At 43.2% G+C, this 20,851-nt stretch overlaps 1 protein-coding gene across 1 annotated transcript in view; it reads left to right on the top strand.

Annotated features, from left to right (window-relative positions):
- The window catches only part of FSTL4 (follistatin like 4), a 521,826-nt gene that overhangs the window by 17,794 nt on the left and 483,181 nt on the right, over nucleotides 1-20,851 (top strand). Inside the window, exon 4 of the mRNA XM_090064753.1 lies at nucleotides 20,437-20,470. Within this exon, the coding sequence (XP_089920879.1) occupies nucleotides 20,437-20,470 (34 nt within the window). The remainder of the gene's footprint in view (nucleotides 1-20,436; nucleotides 20,471-20,851) is intronic.

Here is a 20,851-nt window from a genome sequence, read left to right on the forward strand (position 1 = left end):
CACGAAGAAGTATTGTAGATGCTTTGGAAATGATATATTTGCATTTATACAGTTCTTAAAAGAGGCTTTCAGTGAGGTTTTTTATTTCTATTTTTTTTTCCTATGCTGGGTTAGAGATTTATGGAGTTAGCCCTGGGTTTATAATCTGAAGTCCAGAAATAGTAGTGAGTAAAATCAGCGATGCAGCAATTATCTCAATTAGATACCGTATGGAGGAACAGATGACACTGTGCGATTTGAGCCACCAGAGCTTCTCTGAATGTTTATACCAGACAGGACAAATATAAATTGCCAACCTCTCCGCTGAAATCAAGCGTCCTCTAACTAATAGTGAGTATTTTTCTTTTGCCTCTCTCAAAAAATATTGAGTGAATGTTCTGTGCCTCGTTAGCACCTTTTTATGAAATACAATATGTTCGTGACTGTAAACGACAAAAAATCCTAATGGTTAAACCAAAGCTGCAAATTTATAGTTACAAACCCTCTAAAGCTTGCAAATTTTAGGCGTGCCACTCAAACTATCTGCTGTGTTGGCTTGACTGTGCCTTTTTTGAACTCTTGCTTGTTAGAGGGCACAGTTGAACTGTATAGCTTTGAGGACACCGTCGGAAGCCTTACTCCTAGAGAGGTTCCTACTTTAGATGTGGAGCATGGTTTCTGTGTCTGCTAGGTAACCTCACCCTTGCGCTATTTCCTTTTTGCTCTACCTGGTCTTTTGATGTCGCTTGCTTGCAATACTGTCTTGGAAGCTTGAGAGTTCAATTTTGTGTCTTTCCTGCCTTTCCTTTGCTGGAACCTGCACAATGTGGCCCTTGAAGTTTTTGTAGTTCAACAGAAAGAGCATTAGCGACCACGTTTGAAAAATCTAGCTCCAAACCACTAGAAAACAACCTATTTTAGTTTAGGATATAACCATATTAAGTATCTAAAACCCCTTTTTGAAAGAGAAAGCCAAACCCAAGCAACAAATAAAACAAAAAAGGGCATTTCCTTGATATGAAACAAATGGATGATGAGGCTTCCTTTTTTCAACCATTTTAAGAATGAAGACCAAAAATCACAGGAATGTTCATCAAGGTTGAATTTATTCTTTGTGCATCCTGTATCATGTCTGCACTCTCCTCAAGTATGTATGAATTGGATCGATTGCTGTCCTCTCCAAGGATGTCTTGAAAACAATATGTATATCAATGTGTTGTTACAGTGAACAAAGGCTTAAATGAGTTTTAAATCCTTTATTTGGTTTGGTCTGTGTACCAGAAATGTTGCTGTCAGCAGGAATATTTATTGGTCTTGGAACAGTGTCCACTTCTTTACTACTCGGGAGTATTACCAGAGTGTTTTTAACATGCCCAAATAAAAAGTGGCAAATTTAATGATCTGGTCCTACATGTCCTGTCTGTGGTAACATGGGATGTCTGTGACTGAAGTGAGAATAAAACTTTAGTTGTCCTGGTTTCTGGTCTTGTGCTTTTACTACAAAGACCCTTCTTCCTTTTTCTGAAATTGCCTCCTATCCTTTTTACTGATGGCTTCTTTTTTCTTTACTTCATTATAGCGCCAACTTTCCATTCCTTGTGTATCCATGAGCCCATTGATTGTGTGCAGGAAATGGAAGATCAAACATTAGCTTTCATATGTGTTATCTGAAAACCCATCTCATACCCTCTTTGAATTTACATATGCTGCTTTGGATTTGTTTCTCTTCCCAGTCTGTATCCCAGCCTGTTACAGGCATCCCCCCAAAATATAGCCACTAATTTTGGAGCGCATTCATTTCTGTTCAGATCACAAGGTTTGAGTGAAACCTATGATGTGATCAATTTATTTATTTTGCCCAGAGGATTTGGGTATTTGTCTGCCACTGAAATTGAGCAGATGCATACTCAGTCTTGAGCTTTTATATTCCTGGACCAAATAACTTTATTCCTGTTGGGATTTTACTTGAGATACTGAGACTCTTGAGCTATATGGAAATAAACTTATAGGTTTCAAAATACTTGTTTGTACCCATGTGGTTGTGTAGCCCCTAGACACCAGACAGGCGATAGCTGTTTCTGATGTTTTACTTGCAGCTTACAGAGGGCAGTTCATTTATTTCTCCTTCCTGACTACAAATCAAGGGTTACATATAGCTGTTATAAGTTCTGCATAACTAAAATATATCAGGTTAAAACAGTTTTGTTGACCTTGGCAACTTATCAGTTTCCATCTCCAACTGCATAATCAGGTAGAATAAGCGGTCATATGGTATATTTAATGCTTCAGTGCAATTTCTGTCCTATAAATGTCACTTTGGATTCTTGCACCTGGAGTGTACTGATTTTGGGGAGATTGGGGTGGGGGGCAACACACAAGGGTACGACTTCATCTAGTATTGCAACCCTTTACTAGAAGATCTGTGAAATGAAAGGCTACTCCGATCCCTACATAAATTGGCATTTTGACAGTATATTATACACCTTTCCAAACGCAGGAAAATACCGGTGGAATTACCTATTTCTTTCTTAGTCTAGTCTTTTTGTTTTTTCAAGCAAATGCAGTTAGCTTGGATGTTCTGGGCACGGGACAGAAATTACACATAAACCAGTACAAGTGATTGGAAACTGGTTAAAGTCTGTAAGACAACAGAAGTTCAGTGCATGTGACCTGCTTTAAAAATGGCCCAAACCAGTTTTAAGATGAACCTGGATGGATGTAGTATCAGACTTCACTGTTTGAGATTAAATCAGGCTATTGAACTTCTTTTCCAGATCACCTCTGGGTTCAAGTTAACTGAAAGTCCCACAGGATGCTTCGCACTTCTGCTGCAACCCCTCCCTCCCCCTGCCCTTGCAGGGTGGGCGGGCTAGCCTTGGCCCAGCTGTCTGCTCCAGTTGAGCAGGGAGGTGTGCTCTAGCGCCCTCTGGCCTCTGGCCTGGGCCATTGCAGGCATGCGGCTGCATTTCTGGAATCAAAAGTAAACGTCTGTTGACTTGCTTATTGGTTCAAGCTACACAGCTTAGAAAAAGCTTTGAAGATTGAATCAATTCAGCCTTGGGTTTTTTGACTGTCTGTACTTAGCCCTAGAGGAACATTCTGTAGGAATGTTCTATATTATGTGCTTAATAGTAAGTTTGGGTAGGGTTATTTTGTTGCACTCAGCTAAGTCTTAATATTAAAATATTCTGTTGTGTAATAACCTAGTAATCATAGGGAGTCACTACTTATATTTGTTAGGCAAATAAATCCTGTATATTTGGAAATCATGCAGGATTGAGGAAGACATTAAAATCAGAACCCTGAAAAGTAACATGGCCAGAAGTAACCAGTCCAGTGGTCAACAAAGCCCATTTGGGAGAGGGCCTAATTTGCCTGGTTTCTGCTGGTCAGATAATACAGCCTTAAGTATCCAGTGTGAAGTGCTGCTAAAATATGAAGATTTGCATTTGTGAAATGTTTTGCCCTTCCCCGACATCCATTCAAGGCAGAAGAAGCACGACTTCATACAATCCTGAAAGCATCAGTAATAAATATTGGGTTGACTTTTTTTCCTTCCTCTCTACCCCACCTCCTTTCTTACACTAGTATAAATTATCCTTGTAATTGAAAAAAGAATTGGGGCCGATATACTCAGTTCCTCTAGTAATTTCCGGGTATGCGGGCATTTGGTAGTCATGCGTATCAGGCCTTGTCAGACATTTCTGACGGACTGTGTGGAATGCCCAACTTCAAACAGCTTCACTTCAATTCCAGACCATCCCCTGGAAGAAAGGCTTGGCATACACCTACCAACACCTCCAAAACCGCAACACTTGTAGTGAATTTCAGTAGATTCCTACTTGTAATGAGGGGAAGTGACAACTGTGCCTCTGGGGGAATGCAAGAAGCAGGAGAAGTTAAAGGCTTCAAGAGCACTGTGGTATTTATCTCTAAAGAAATAGTTGATCAAGTAGATATTTATTTTTTCCTTATTTCAACCTGTTGCACTTGGAAGGCATACTCGCATGAGAAGACGTCGTTAAATTTGCAAATCACTTGACAAAGCAAATGGAGATACTTTTGGCCTGCGGTTACTTTTAACTGCTCGGCTCGCAACAGAAGGGTATGCAAAATGGAAGAAGTTTGGGTGAGGAACACTGAGCACGCCCTGCCTGTGTTGTGAAGATACACTCATTAAAAGATTATATCAAGTTGATTGTTCTCTGCAAATCCCACGTGTGTTAACTTTAAAGAATAAAACAAAAAACAACCACATCTATTCCTAGCCAAACAAAAGCGAGAGGAAGTAGGAGAGACAAGAATTTCCCTTCCCTGATTCAAGCATAATTGTAGCTGCTTAATTACTAACCTTACAAAGAACAGTCACCCTTCTCTCTAAATTAGAACCCAGGAAATTGCATGTGGCCACATTAATATAACAGAGGAGTAAGGACTGAGAGAGAGAACAAGCACTGTAATAAAAACCCGGAAACAATCTGTGGGCAAGGCAAGAGCCCCTAAGGGCACACTTGCCTGCCTGTACACTTATGCCAGGAGCCTGGGTAACAAGCAGGAGGAGCTTGTCCTCCTGCTCAGTGCAAAGAATTATGATGTCATTGGGATAACGGAGACCTGGTGGGACTCCACCCATGACTGGACCACGGGTATAGAGGGCTATACCCTGTACAGGAGGGATCGTGTTGACAAAAGGGGCGGGGGTCTAGCTCTCTATGTGAAGGAAAGCTACATGTCCCTGCAAGCTGATGTTGGCGACCGGCACGGACAGCTAGAGACCCTCTGGGTAAAAATTCGTGGGAAAAACGGCACAGGGGACACAACGGTGGGAGTCTACTACAGACCTCCCACTCAAAGTCCTGAGCTTGATCAGGAGTTCGCCCGGGAACTGACTGAGGCCGCTTGCTCCAGGACCTTGGTGGTCATGGGTGACTTCAATTACCCGGACATCTCGTGGGAAGATCACTCAGCAAAATCCGAGTGGTCGCAAAGCTTTCTCTCGTGCGTGGATGACCTCTACCTGACTCAAGAAGTCTATGGGCCAACGAGAGGCAAAGCGCTGCTCGACCTGATACTGGCTATGGGGGACGACCTAATCGGCGACCTAGTGATTGATGGGAAGTTGGGTGACAGCGACCACGAGCTGATCACCTTCACCATCTGCCGTAAAGCTGGCAAGTCAGTCAGCAACACAGAAGTCCTTGACTTCAGAAAAGCTGACTTTGACAAGCTCAAGAGGCTAGTCGGACAGGTCCTTAGGGACCATGACCCCAGGGAGATGGGAGTTCAAGAAGAGTGGTTGCTTCTCAAGGAAGCGATCCTCAATGCACAAGCTAAATCTATTCCAACACGGAGGAAAGGCAGCAAGAAGGCACAGCAGCCCTCCTGGCTCTCCAGAGACCTAGCGGACCTCCTGCAGCTAAAAAGGAAAGCCTACAAAGGATGGAGGATGGGATTCGCCTCCAAGGAGGATTATTCTGCGCTGGTCCGGTCCTGCATGGAGCAAACCAGGAAAGCCAAGGCTGCAACTGAACTCCAACTAGCTTCAAGCATCAAGGACAACAAAAAGTCCTTTTTCAGGTATGTGGGGAGCCGGAGGAAAAGCAAGGGCAACGTTGGACCCCTGCTAAACCAGATGGGGCAACTGACAACTGACGCCCAGGAAAAAGCCAACCTATTAAATAGGTACTTTGCGTCAGTCTTTCATCAGTCCCGTGGGACGCCCATGCCTGCTATGAGACAGGGAGATCCGGGTGATGGGGATCCCCTACCCTCCATCAATGCTGACCTCATGAAGGTGTCCAGCTTCTCAAGGTGTTCCTTCAAGTCAGCCGGCCCTGACAATCTGCACCCCAGGGTACTCAAGGAGCTGGTGTGCGTCATAGCCCACCCCCTGGCACGGATCTTTGGCCTTCTTCCAGTCTTCGGGCACTACACCAGAGCCCAGGAGTTTTCAATGTGGTGCTGATCTTCAAGAAAGGGAGGAGAGTGGATCTGGCTAACTACAGGCCCATTAGCCTGACTTCTATCCTGGGGAAGATCCTAGAAAAGTTTATTAAGGAGGCCATCCTTGATGGACTGGCCCAGGCTAACGTCCTAAGGGATAGCCAGCACGGGTTTGTTGCGGGTAGGTGTTGTTTGACCAATCTCATTTCCTTCTATGACCAGGTGACCTATCACCTGGACAAGGGAGAAGAGATTGATGTCATATATCTTGACTTCAAAAAAGCCTTTGATCTGGTATCCCATGATCACCTCTTGGCCAAACTGGCCAGTTGTGGCCTTGGGTCCACCACGATCTGCTGGCTGGGAAACTGCCTCCGTGGTTGGACCCAGAGGGTTGTAATCGATGGCAGTCACTCGTTGTGGTGCCCTGTGACCAGTGGGGTCCCTCAAGGTTCTGTCCTGGGACCCATACTGTTCAACATCTTCATTAATGATGTGGACATTGGAGTCAGGAGTGGACTGGCCAAGTTCGCCGATGACACCAAACTTTGGGGCAAAGCATCCATGCCAGAAGATAGGTCCATGCCAGAAGATAGGCGGGTGATCCAGGCTGACCTGGATAGGCTCAGCAAATGGGCGGATGAGAACCTGATGGTGTTTAACACCGAAAAATGCAAGGTTCTCCACCCTGGGAGGAAAAACCTGAAGCATCCTTATAGGCTCAGCAGTGCTACGTTGGATTGCACTACAGAAGAAAGAGACTTGGGGGTCATCATTGACCACAAGATGAATATGAGCCTCCAATGCGATGCTGCGGCTAGTAAAGTGACCAAAATGCTGGCTTGCATCCATAGATGCTTCTCGAGCAAATCCCGGGACGTCATTCTCCCCTTGTACTCGGCCTTGGTGAGGCTGCAGCTGGAGTACTGCGTCCAGTTTTGGGCTCCACAATTCAAAAAGGATGTGAAGAAGCTTGAGAGAGTCCAGAGGAGAGCCATGTGCATGATTAGAGGTCAGGAAAACAGATCTTACGATGACAGGCTGAGAGCCATGGGACTCTTTAGCCTGGAAAAGCGCAGGCTCAGGGGTGATCTGATGGCCACCTATAAGTTTCTCAGGGGTGACCACCAGGATCTGGGGGAACGTCTGTTCACCAGAGCGCCCCAAGGGATGACGAGGTCGAACGGTCACAAACTCCTGCAAGACCGTTTCAGGCTGGACATAAGGAAGAATTTCTTTACTGTCTGAGCCCCCCAAGGTCTGGAACAGTCTGCCAGCAGAGGTGGTTCAAGCACCTACATTGAACACCTTCAAGAGGAAATTGGATGCTTATCTTGCTGGGATCCTATGACCGCAGCTGACTTCCTGCCCTTTGGGCAGGGGGCTGGACTCGATGATCTCCTGAGGTCCCTTCCAGCCCTAATGTCTATGAAATCTATGAAATCTTCATTTTCCCAACAGCATGATATGCTTGATTTGTTAAATATGTACCTAAATGTCATTTATGAGTGTGAAGCCTATATTCTGCCCATTTTTACTGGTGCATACTGGGATGCAAGCCTTCCATTCTTCCTATGTGTTCCTGGTAAAGGGGCCAGCCAGGCTTGTAGCTCTTGCTCTATTTCTATTCCTCTGGGGATGCCTCGACCAGAGGGTAAGTACGTGAACTCCCCTCCATACTTTCTTGAGTCCTGGAGAGTGTCTAAATAGCCCAGTCTTAGTCTCAAGCAAATAAGTAGTGTCACTTCATGTTTATTTGGGGTGGTGCCCATGGTGGGCTTAGGTATGTTCCAGGCATTTGAGAAGAGATGGTCTCTGCCTAGAAGACCTTGCAGTTTATGAACAGACAAAGAGATGCAGAGAGATATTAAGAATAGGGCTGAAACAAATATGATTTGTCAAACCAGCCATAGAAATTACAGCCACATAACATGAGGTCTTGCCCTTTGGGAGGATTTTTCTTTTTTAATATGGGTAACTTCAACATTGTATTATTTAGATTTTTTGAATCGCGCTTTATCTTTAAAGGTAGCGTTTTAAGGGTTTATTAAATGACTATTCAAACATCTGTTAGTCATTTATAGATTTCAGGTTGATAGGTTGCTTATAACCATGTATAACACCTTCTTTTCACTTATGCTTAACTCAAATGTACAGTTGATGTCCATAACTATATTATTATAACGGTGATCATAAACTATTTATAAACAGCTAATGAGTATACCCTACTTAAATATGAGGCCTCATCTTCCTAATGGCTCAAATCAAAACTCCTGAACTGACTTTCTAGAAAGTTTACATTTGTTTTTGCTCACTGTCATGTGGGCCCTTGTGTATTCCAACAGTGCACTAGACTTTTACCTGTGGTTATGTTCACCAATAGATTGAATTTTGTATTGGCTTTGTTTCTAAATAGTCTATTCAAGCCAACGCTGTACTCATTGTTTCATGTTTGAAAGAGGATGGAGCTAGGCTATTCTCAGTGATGGCAGATAACAGAACAAGAAGCAGTGGTCTCAAGTTACAGCAAGGGAAGTTTAGGTTAGCTATTAGGATGAATTTTCTCCCTAGGAGGGTAGTAAAACACTGGAACAAGTTACCTGGAGAGGTGGTGGAAGCTCCATTCTTGAGGGTTTTCAAAACCCAGTTAGACAAAGCTTTGGCTGGGATGCTCTGGTTGGTGCTGGTTCTGGTTTGAACAGGGGGGTTGGACTAGATGACCTCCTGAGGTCCCTTCCAGCCCTCATTTTCTAGGTTTCTATGTAGTTAAGCAGATCCACACAGTTGTTTTATTCCACTGTGTCATTCCCTGAGTGCAGAAGAAAGTGTAGGCATATTATTGAAGAACTCACTTGTGCTAGGTACTGACATTACATTTTTCGTATAAGTGATCAGAAACTAGTCTATACTCATAACCAGGGATCCTGGTTTTCTCTGATTTAAAAAAAAATAAAAATGGCAAATTCTCTGATTAAACCCCCCAAATCCATTCTTAAGATGAAAGAGCCTCCTGGCCCTGCTGGTGCCCTTCACTTCTCCCCACTGCCCCCTGGCTCTGCTGGTACCTCTCACTTCCCCTAACCCCCCACCCACAGCTCCTGCTCCCCCAGCCCTGCTGGAGGCCACAGCACACAGCTTAGCCCGACCCCCCACACATAGGTCCCCTCCTGTCCCCTGGGACTGCATTCAGTGGTGGGGAGCTGGCCTCAAAGCCCCCTGCCCCTGGGACAAGGCACCAGCGGCCCCTTTCTCCTCTCCACCAGGGCTCTGCAGCTGCTCATTGCGGCCCCAGGGCCCCAAGCCCTAGGCACTGCCTGTCTGGGCAGCAGCCCCAGCCATGCTCAACTCCCTCCCTCTCTCCCTATAGGGGCCTCAGTCCCCCCCTGCAAACTTACCTGTGGGAGCTGCTCTCCAGGCTGCCTGGGGCCATGTGCATATGGCGCCCCTGCCTGACCGCTCGCATCAGCTCCCTCTAGCCTGGAAGTCTGCCAGCCTGCAGAGGGCTTGTCACAAAACTGAAAAATCGGCGGGTTTCTCCAGTAAAAGGAGAAATCCGCGTTTGCCTCTAGTAAATGTTCATATCTGCGGTTTACTCCATTTTTCCACGGGAAGTGGAGAACCTGGGCCCCTGCTCGTAATGGAACAGAAGTTCAGCACAGGTAGACTGGCTTAAAAATGGGAGAATATTGTCTAAGATTTGTGCTCCTCCACCAAAGGGCAAATGTATGTTCTGTTCGCTGCTGATCTAAACTATGCCTCTTCCAGAAAACTGCAACCTAGATTGATTCCACCTCGGGCTTTTTGAATGTCAGTACCTAGCCATTAGGCCCTAGAACTGGATCACCACATTGCTAACAGTTATGATGATACCAGGGCATGATGATTACTTGTTCTATGCAGATCGTAACTATCTTCCAAATCAAAATGTTAATTGTTTTTTAAATGCATGTTAGTTTTTTCCCGTGACACAAAACCGGGAAGTATGTGTGTATCTGCACTCTGTGGCCACTTAATGTTCAGATTAGCAGTCAGAATGAGTAGAAATGCTAAATAGCAGGTGACCAGTTGTATAATGAAGTTATCCCAACATGTAGAAGGCTAATCTTAAATTACATCAATATAAAAGATGATGTTTATATTTAACTTTTTATGCTGGTCTTTCTGTGTTTTTGTTTTTCAAAATACAGCTGTATTTTGAACTTGCTTTGGAGACTATCATGTGGGGATACTGATATGAGGCTGGAAAAACAAGTCTTTGTTTAAAAAAAAATCATTTTGACCTTTCAAAGACATGGGAGGGAGGAAACATTTCCATCAACTGACACACCAAATGACATCTAAATCCCCACCAAAGAGTGATTGAATTAAGGCTACAAACAGATGTTGCATTTGTCCTGGGATAAAGTGCAGTTGTACAGATGTCCATATCCATTGTCCTGGGATAAGTCCTAAAAAAAGGTTCACAGGATAAGAAGTGCTAACCATTTGTCCCAGGACATCACAAAGTGCATCTGAATAGTTATCCTGGGATTGCATCACTGAACGAATTGCAGAAAAACAGCAGTGCATTCAGTGACTCGCTCAATCCTGATTAGAAGGGTGATGTGTATATATCCTGGGATATTTCTGTTCCAGTACAAACACAGGCACAAATTATCAGGGGCAAATACATTGTCTGTTTCTAGCCTAAGTGCATAAAATACTGAGATCCTGAGTGTTTATGGAAATGGATAGGACCCACCATTTTCCAATGGTTGTGAACTAAGTGTGCTCAGCACCATGCAATATTAGCACCCACACAGATAATTATTATTTCAGGAATGAAGGCATTATGACTAGCAGGCTGTTCATTTCTTTCACTTAAAACATTTTGTTTTCTTAAAGGTATTTCTTACCCCATTCTTGTGTGTTGGGGCTGTAGACAGAAGATGTGCGCTGAACTTGTGGTCTCCTCCGTGTATTAAAGCACATGTTCGTGTGTGTGCTTGCACATGTGCACACAAGCAGAGCTGTTACATGAATAAACACTGCCAAATACCAGTATTTTAACGGATAAATTATGTGTGAATGTTCATCTGATTTGCAAGAGTACTTGCATATTGTGAAAGCTACATGAATTCAAGCTGGAAACGCCAGCTTGAATTCACGTCTTTGCCATTTGTCATGGTCTTTTCAGCAAGTTTGCCATTACAACTGTTTGAAAATACTCCTGATTGTAAATGGTCCTTTTAGACTAGGCTGATTTAAACACAATTAAAACTTTTATTTTTTGCAGGAATATATTGGTTTTATGGGAAATTTATCAAGGATTCAATTTTGACTTTATCACTTTGACTTTTATGATTTTTACAAGTCATAAATAGAATATAAAATTTGAAAGGTCTCTTTTCTATTAAAAATTATACTGGAACATAATTAGGAGAAAAAAGGTCCTAATGAAGTATTTTAAAATTACCTTAAGAACACATTACAATAAAGTCAAAGTATTTTGTATTAGTTTTGTGAAAAATGGGGATGTGGCAAATACCAAATTTTGGAATTTACAAGCTCTGTTTGTCCAGTTAGGGACACTTTGAATAACTGACAAACAGTGCACAGCTGTACTTGTCCATCTTGCAAGAAATAATTTTTCTGAGACTATTTTGCCCATGCCACATGGGGACTCTACAAATCACAAAGTCTAGCAAAATCTGGATTAGGTTGCAAACAGTCAATTAAATATGTGGTTTGTGAATCAACTTTTGAGTTGATGACCACTTTCCAAGTAGCAGCACAAAGCGACAGTTAAATATGAGTACAAAGAATCAAGAGGAAGCCAAACTATTGAGTGGCCGTGTCTACGCGAGACGCTGACTGTGCAGTAGCATTGTGTGGCAGGAAGTGTAACGCAATGCTACCGCACAACAACTGTGCAGTTATTTAGTACTCATATAAACAAGTACTAAATGACTGCGCAGTAACAATTGTGCGGTCATCGCCTTGTGTAGACACAGCCAGTGTTGCTGGAGTCTGGCAGGTTAATCCTGTCTGGTATTGGAGGGCCGGTGAGAGTTAAAAATATCATGTGCTTTTTGAGGACCATGGTTGGGTCTTCATCTCTTAGATTATCTGTTATTCCCTTTGCAATAAAGGAACGGATGCATTTAGGGCTTGACAGTTACTGCAGAGAGGTTTTTAACCTAACTCTATCTGTGTACATAGCCACAGCTTGCAATACATCACAGCCCGCTCTGGATGGATCTGCAGGATCAAGTCAAGCTGTTTGTACATAGGTATACTATATGATATCAAATCAGTTTGTTGCTGGCTATCTGTGAACAAAAACAATACACTTTAAAAAAAAAAAAAGAGGTGGTTTTTTTTGTTTTTTTGTTTTTAAAAAAGGCTTTTTTACCTTGATTTTCTTGGGATGATTTGAAAAAGCTCTCAGGGTTTTACCACTTGGGTCACTCCAAAAGATGTCAAGCCCTTTCCAATACCGTTGCCATCATGCATTATGTTTCTATATTTACTGTTTTATACATGCATCTGACCTGTTGCCATCACCAGCTAGTATATGCATATGTCACTGTAAAGTGTGCGCTACTTAAAATTGGTTTCTTCCCCACCCCCAATACCCCACTTTCAAGGAAATCTGATTCTCCATTCCAAAAGTACTCTTTTGGGTCCACTGGGGAGTATGCGGGAAGCCTCCCTCCTCCCCCCCCCCCAGCTCAGTGATCAGCTGCGGTGCTCCCCCAGACCCAGGAGGCACCAGTCACCAAGCCAGGGGAACATGGTGGGGGTGGGTCCCCCGGGACACTCCCCAGCAGACCTGGAAGTAGACCAGAAGTGATACTGGTCCACTTCTGGGTCTGCTGCCAAGTGTGCTGGGGAGTCCCCCTGTGGGACACTCCATGTGCCCCACCATTGCAGTATTCAGGAGCCGCCTGGTACCTAGAAGTATGTAGAAAAAACATTTAAAGTTGTGCCTATGTCTGAATCTCCGAATCAGTTTGGAGGGTTCCAATTCAATTCTCCTGATTCTATTTGGATTTGGAGATTCAGCTACTAAATCTCCACCGAATCAAATCAGGGACCAAAGCTTTGCACAGTCCTAATAATTATGATTCTCCCTATGCCTGAAGAAGGGTGTTTATGCCAGAAAGCTTGCAGAGAGCAATTTTTTCAATTACTTAGTTAGTCTAAGGAAAGAGATCACATTTACTCAAAGAACCTTGTCATACAGAGTATCCTGTGTCCCTTCCCAGCGTGGATTGTAATAGTAACAATAATCACACTTTGTGACTTTACATCTCTTAGCAAATCATAACATTGGTTAGATTAGTCCTTTGGAGGTTCAGCTTTCCAGTTTGATAAGAGGTCTTGTGACTGATACTTGTAGGATTATATTACATCAATGGTGCTCAGCCTGTGGCTGCCCGTTTGAATTAAACGTTGACACTTGAGGGGGGTTCTGCAAAAAAAAATTGGGCTGCCCATCATGATGCCCTAATAAAATCAGAGGCCCCCTAGGGTATGATTTTCAAATCTTACAGGGGGCTTTTGTCTCTTATGGAGGGACTCATCCCCCCCCTCCCCCCCAAGCTCCCCTGTAATTTGAACCCTGGCGGTATCTAGACTGCAGCCTTGGGGATCAGTGGCAAATAGTTCAGTTTGGCATGCTCTCTTCCCTGCCCTGCACCGTGCCACTGAATCGCTCTACATCCCTCTCTGCTCCCTCTTGCTTGCCCTCCCTCCTCTCCACCACCCCAAAAAACAGGTGCTGCTTTGTCTCCCACCCCTATGGCAGGTGTTATTTACCATAGATAAGTAATTCTTCATCTCTCCCTCCCCTCCCTGGCTTCTGCCACTGGCAGACACCTCCTCCCTACCCCTTTCTCTCCCTCCTCCCAACCCCTTATCCAAGGGGAGTAGTGGCTATCACAAGCATCCAGCCCCCCCACTCTAAAAGGTTGAGCGCCACTGCATGACATTGATTTTAGACTAAACAACGATTATGAATTTCTAACCCTAAACCATGTTTTTTTTATTTTAAGTTCAATTAACTTTCATTAAAAGAGAGAACAATGCATGCTGAAAGTCACCCTTGACAAATACAGCTGCTGTGTTGTATTAGTGAAATGGCATTTAAAATGATTTGCAAGCCAGAGTCATGCAAAGATTCTAGAAAAGGAACAAAAAATGTGAAAGGAATTCCCCACTTCAAAAATTTACGCTGCAATAAAATTAGATTCTTAGTTAAAGGGATTTGCAGTCATTAAATGATGCCCATGAAATAAGTCTTATTTATAACCATCTGCTTTATGGCTTCTGTAGAAAATTATTCTTCCTCAGGCTATACATCCAAGTATTTTAGTGTCACTTTTGTCAAAATAGTTTGGTTCACTACCAGTATATTATGAGACCTCTTTGTGATTATGTTTTCTTTTAAAGAAGCAATAATAAATATGTGCAAGGAGGAGAAAGGGCTCTTTTGCTAGTGACATGGTTGAATACTTCACATCATAGTCTGATCCAAGTTGCACCACGTTTTGACTTCATGGAGTTCTTGAATTCAGATAATTTGGCTAAGCAACAGATACAGGACCTTTCACAATTCAAACTAGGCTTAGTGGTAGCATGTTGTAATGAAATGTAATGATCTATTTATATAATTAGTAACTGGCTATTGTATACAATTTATTTTACTGTAGATCTCCCATTGCTAATAAAATATCATTTAGTTCCATTTTATGGGGGGCGGGGAGGGAGAGGAGGGAAGCCACACACAGGTGAAGAGAGATTTGCCAGTTCACCAGTAGGCAAATATAAATTAAAAGATTAAGGTTGAGAGCTGGTTCCTCCATATTACTCCTTAGAGGATGGTGTCTAGAGTGTAAATTTATGTAGACATACAGCATCATGTTTAACCAGTTAGTGGTAAATTATAGCTTGAAATCTGGTATCATATTTGCCTGTGACACTTCCTCTACTCCTTTTCATCTGAATTTTTGTCATATATATAATGTGTGTATGTATTACGGGTGCACGATAGATATTTTTATGATATATTAGATTATTAGATATTAGGGGGTTGATACCGATAGCTGATTTTTAAGGAGGCATATCAGCTGGTACCGATCTGATTTCCAATACAGCTGTGTGCAGCTGGTAAGTCTGTTATGGTGGAAGGGGAGGGAGGAGGAAAGGGGCCTGGGGGGTGCAAATCATTTCCCCCCCATGGCAAGGGAGGTAGTGGGGCACAAGTAGGCACTACCCAGCTGGGGTGGAGTAGGGCAGGGTGTGGGATGGTGCCACGGCTCATTTGGGAGACATGGTGGGGGCAGCGGCTCCCACCATTGCATGCATCCTGGGAGGCACGGGGGGAGGTGTGTGCCCCATGGATCTGCGTGGGGTGGGGTGGGTGGGCTGCTGCTGAGGGCTGAAGATGCAGCCCTCCCACCCGACCCTGTGCAGATGTGGGAGGCCCCCTGTGCACCCCTTGGATGAGCCACAGCTCCATTGCACGTCCACCCACCCTGCCCCGGCTAGGCAGTGCCTGCCCCCACCCCTGCCCCACTCCCTCCCTCACTGTGGGGGGGCGTTGATCTACCCCCTGTGTGCCCCTTCCTTCTCCACTTCCATTCCACCACAGTGGACTTACCAGCTGCACACAGTTCTTCAAGCTGCCGGGCTGTACTCCTCAATGCCTGTGTGCTGTGCTGCGGCTACGCACACTCCTGGGCGTTTGTCTGTCAAATTACTGGCTGCACGGGGCCAATTTCTGACATGGCCAATTTTCTTTATATTGGTGCAGATCAGGTATCAGACCAATGCGTTGGTGCACCTCTAGTGTGCATGTGTGCGTGTATATGTATACTCTTTAGCTAAATGTCATTCAATAGGATCTGTATTTTAAAGCGGAATAGAGTAGAAGAGTAACAGAAGTGTCCAGTCACATGTCATTAATTTCACAGTGCCTCTATCCATTTTACTGATCTACCAATAAAGAAACAATTCTTCTAATTTTTTATGTATTATGATTGTTTCTTTCTTATGTTCCCTGTGGCTTCTCCCTGCCACTGCCACCAGTGTGCAGCAGCTGAATGAACAGCACCAACCACTGACCTTGGCCTGCCCTGCTTCTGCTCCAGACTCACCCTACCTGGAGTGGACAAGCTCCCAAGCAGTCAGAAGCTGTGCACAGTGACCCACCCCTAGCCCGCCCTGTGCTGCTCTGGACCATCCGCCCACAGAGAGCACTGACAGCAGCTGAGCAGAAGCGGCTGCTAGGCACAGGGGTAAAGCGGCCACCTCCCGCTCACGGTTGCAAGGCCCTTCTTGCTGCAGCTACCCAGAGACCGTGCCCAGGCTGCCCTGTGGCTCCTCTCTGCCACCATCACTGCCGCCTCGGGGCTGCTCAGTGGGGCAGCAAAGGTAGTGCAGAAGAGCCACAGAGCGGCGTGGGTGCAGGATCCAGGCAGCTGCAGCAAGAAGAGCCCAACAGTGGTAAGGGGAAGGCAGCTGCTTTTCCCACACATCTAGCAGCAGCTTTTACTGCTCAGCATGGGTGTACACTTCAGAACAGCCGAACCAGAAGAAGCTGCTGCCACCTGGCCTGCATAAAAGTGCAGTCCAGCCATGGAGTTGCTCCAGCCCTGCTATGCTCCCAGGGCCAGTGGGATGTTCCACAACCCGAGGGACCCACTGTGGGCCAAACCAAGTCCCTCTGTGGGCTGGAACTGGCCCATGGGCCGTATTTTGCTCAGCCCTGTCCTAGCAGCTTGTCTCCTTCAAACCAGCTGACTCATAGCATGACATCACTGTAGTCTTGTCCAGTCAGGGTACCACACTCCAGTCTTCCTCTTAGTCAGTCTTCCTGAAGATGTCTTTGCTCCCCCTGGCCGATCAGGCCAGAGGATTTTATCCAGATAGAAGGTCCCAGCTTTCCATGTGCAGAGCACATGGCCATCTTGCCCATATGGCCAGACAATAAATTTTCTTCTTGGCAACAGACCAGACGAGAAAAGGAAAGAAGAAAAACGGTAAATACAGAACCCACCCCCCCACACACAATACACGACAACTAATGGTGCACACTCTGCCATACACAGCACAAGGGTGTGTGGGTGTTACATCTGTAATGGTGACAATTACTGTTACAGTCTCTAAACCTTTGAACAGTGAAGAATTCAAGCATCTTGTTAAAATGAGGTGCTCTGGAAGAACATTAAAAATGCCCCTTTTTCAAAAATGTGTAAAACACATGTATGAGGTTGAGGCTACCAGAATAGATTTGAAAATTTTTAACCTGTGTTTCCCCTCTCCACCTACAATATTTTGAAAAGGTTTGAGTTGTCCCTGGTGCAAAACTATCTGCATGTTTCAGAACTTAATTGTATAAAAGAAATAAATGATTAAAAATGGTTATCTTTATCCTGAATGCTGCTTTACATATTTTTCTATATCAAGGAGGTTACATCTGTTGGGAGTTGCATTCTTCTAGGATTATAAGCATACATTCACATATAGCCCTTCCTTTTTTTTTTTTTCTGACTAACTCTGCTTTAGGGTTTTTGAGCCTTGCCAAATTCTGTGTGGTTTTCTTTATTTTTCTTGTTTGACTTAGATTTTTCTTTGCTCCATATTTGTTCTTTGCTTCTATATACATATAAAACTAAAAATAATTTTATTTTTAACAACGTACATGGATTTTTCTAACCAGTTTTTTATTGCCTGAGTGAGGAAGAGGATGACCCATTTCAAATAATTGCTCCAAAGTTTCACAGTAGCATGGCTTAATAGGCTCATTCTTTCCTGCAAGGAGTATCACTGAAAGAACTGTCAGATACCCAAACTTCTTACACAAATGAGCACGTCACTATAAATCCCTATCCAACAGGCCACCACTTCTTGAGTCCTTCACTTGAGGGACTGCCCCTGAAGGATTAGGGCAAGGGTCTGGAACAAAAGGATTTAGAATTATGCGCTCCGTTAGTCGACGATCTGAGTAGACTTATTTTTTTGATGTTTGTCCTTATTTTCCATTTCTTACGTAACATCCACTAAAGGAGGCTAATCAGACATTAGGGTTCATTGAAGGAAGTGCTGTGCAGACAAATAATGTTAAAAGCAGCCCTTGCCCTGACAAGCTTAGAATTGCTCATATTCAAGATGCCAAAGACGAGAATAAATACATAAATGAGATGGAGGGCCAGGTGACAACATAAATAAGCCATTTGCATTAGTAACTATCTGGGTTTTGATACTCATGGTGTACTCAGACTTCAGAATTGGGGTTTAATGCCTTCATACCACCTTCAAGGAAATGAAGGGGATATCTAGTAACAGATTCTGGTTTTCTCTTACCCTACTCTTATCTAAGTTTCTCAAATTTGCTGTAAGAGTTTGGCTATTTATCTGGAGATCTAACAGCCGATTCAAGTTTTGGCCTTTCTGCAAACTTTAATGCAGCAAACCACTGCAGCTCCTGTCAGAACAGCAAGCCCTCTGGTGAAACCCTACACTTTTTAAGAAGGTAGCTTGCCAGTCCTTAGTCAAAGGTAAGAACCATTTATGCCATATATACATTAATAGCTGTAATTCCTTCACAATGGACAGGACATAAAAGACATGTTGGCTGTGCACCAGTGTTCAAATGAGATGGGCTTTGGTCATGACCTCCATGTGAATGACCTGGTTTGATCTTCTGCAGGGTGTAGAGAGATTCAGGCCCATTAGAAACAACTGTTAATAAGCAAATCTGATTTTTTTTTCCTTGAGATGAATGAAGAAAAGACACTATCCCCTATACCAGAAAAGGCATTTGTGTATCTCTGGTCATATACACTTTAATATAATGAATGTCCAGATCATGTGCTATTTCTCTTTGTGAAACAGGTAATTATACTGTCTAAATCTTAAGAGTTGAGTTAATGGAAGTATTGCCTGTGTAAAAACTTCAGGATTGATACTAGTAACTATTGTTGTCTGCCCTTCCAAACTGCCCTTTTTTCCTCCCTCACTTTAAACATTTTTAAACATTTTTTATATGCATTTTCACGGGAGCTGTCTGTATTCTACATCACTTTATGCCAGACTTCCTTGACTGCACCAGGCGGTTGGCGATAAGATAGATGTAGTTCCTTAAGTATGTGCTAGCATATATTATTTTGTTTAATCTAAATATGATCCAAAGAGATGCGCTGGTTTTTAAAAAAGGCAAACCAAGACCATATAAAAACCATAATGAGCATTGCGTGGGCATGAAACTCCAGTTGTTTAGGGAGGCCATGCTGTTTCTTCGTTCTCAGATGGAGAAAAGAAATAAACTTTGTTTATTTCTATTCTCAGATAAAGAAGAGTAGTAAATGCTAAGGGAATGAACTAAGGTTGAACAAGCCACAATCTTCAAGATTTAAGAGACTTCACTATGGGCAGCTATCAAAAGACTCTGATATACCCTTCAGCTATTTAACTCAGTTGAGGAAGCGGGTGTCAAAAGAAAAAAACTATTTCTTGATATCTGGGGGCAGAAGATTAAAATAAAATTAAAGAGCTACAAAATCGGCCCAAATGCATGCAGTAAAACAGGGACTGAGATCTCAGCCTCTGGGTTGATGGAAATCAGGTGTGGATGCTAATCTGTACTCTTCAGGGAATACCTGTACTGTCGGTATAAGGGATAAGCAACCTGCTGAAACAATCGTCGGCCTGCTTACATAACATGTGGGTCATTTGTCTTTTTAAGCTTGCAATTGATAGGCCTCATTCTATAAACCTAAGGGTCTCTGATAGTCCCTGGTCAGTGAATCCTACTCATTACAAAGGGAAAGTGTTGACTGTATCTTTCAGCTTTCTCCCTCGATTCAGGTGCTGGTTGCGACAGGGTGATTGATTATCTTCTTTGAAAATGATTTATGAATAATCATGAATAATTTGCTCAATATTGTATTAAATGGTCTACTACATAGCTGCTTGTGGTTGTGATTCAGAGGTGGGATGTAAGGATCAGAGTGACTATGTTAAGAGCTGCTTTGAATATATATATTTTTTTGAAGTTGCATTTAGTAGTAGTAGGAATGCCATGTAGGGTGCTGCTTTTTACAGAGATCTACACGGCTTAGGACTAATTCTAAGCACGTTAGTAGTCCCATTAATTCATCTGCGACTATACGAGCATTTGAGAATTAAGCTTGTTTGTAAGTCTCCACAGGATAAGGGCCCATTTTTATAGTAAAATGAAAACATTTAATATATTAAAGCTTCTTTTTTACATCCCATCTTATTATACAACATTGATTTAAATAAAGGTTTTCTGCTTTTTCACTCTAACTTTTCACTAAATAAGGAATATCATACATTCACTGCTTTACGGACAAACTCAAATCATAAATTCATTAGCTATGTAAATCATCATAAACATTTCACTATAACACAGAGTACTTTTTAGGGGATTAAGTTCATGCTGCCTATCAATTATTCTTGTGTACTTCAAAACAGCAACAACAAAACATCTCTTTTTCCTTCTAGGAATCCAGAAGCTTTGAAGTCACAAGAAGAAAAGGTAGGAAAAATCTGTTCTTTTTTTCCCACCGTATTTGTCACTGTTGCATGTTCTTAAAGTAACTTGTTGAAACAAATATGAATCTGAAAACTTGAAAGAGTTTATTGCTGTCTTAGTCTAAAGGGCCTACCTCCTAACATCTACCTGTCAGTTCTTATTTAAACCACCCATCAGATGTTGTTAGTGAAAAAGCACTGTTTCATCGGAATAGTAGAAGAGTTTTTGGTATGTGAGGGACTTTTAAATTTTATTTCCATGAGTGCCACTTGATTAAAAATGTATTAGCTGACTGGAAAAAATGTGCTAGGATCAAGTTGGCTGGAGTTCATGCTGCACGAATTATTGGGGGTTGGGATCTTCCTGTTAAGACAAACTGCAGTC

Source organism: Crocodylus siamensis, chromosome 10 (assembly GCF_052110815.1).
Source record: "Crocodylus siamensis isolate JL-2025a chromosome 10, ASM5211081v1, whole genome shotgun sequence".
Taxonomy (NCBI): Eukaryota; Metazoa; Chordata; order Crocodylia; family Crocodylidae; genus Crocodylus; species Crocodylus siamensis.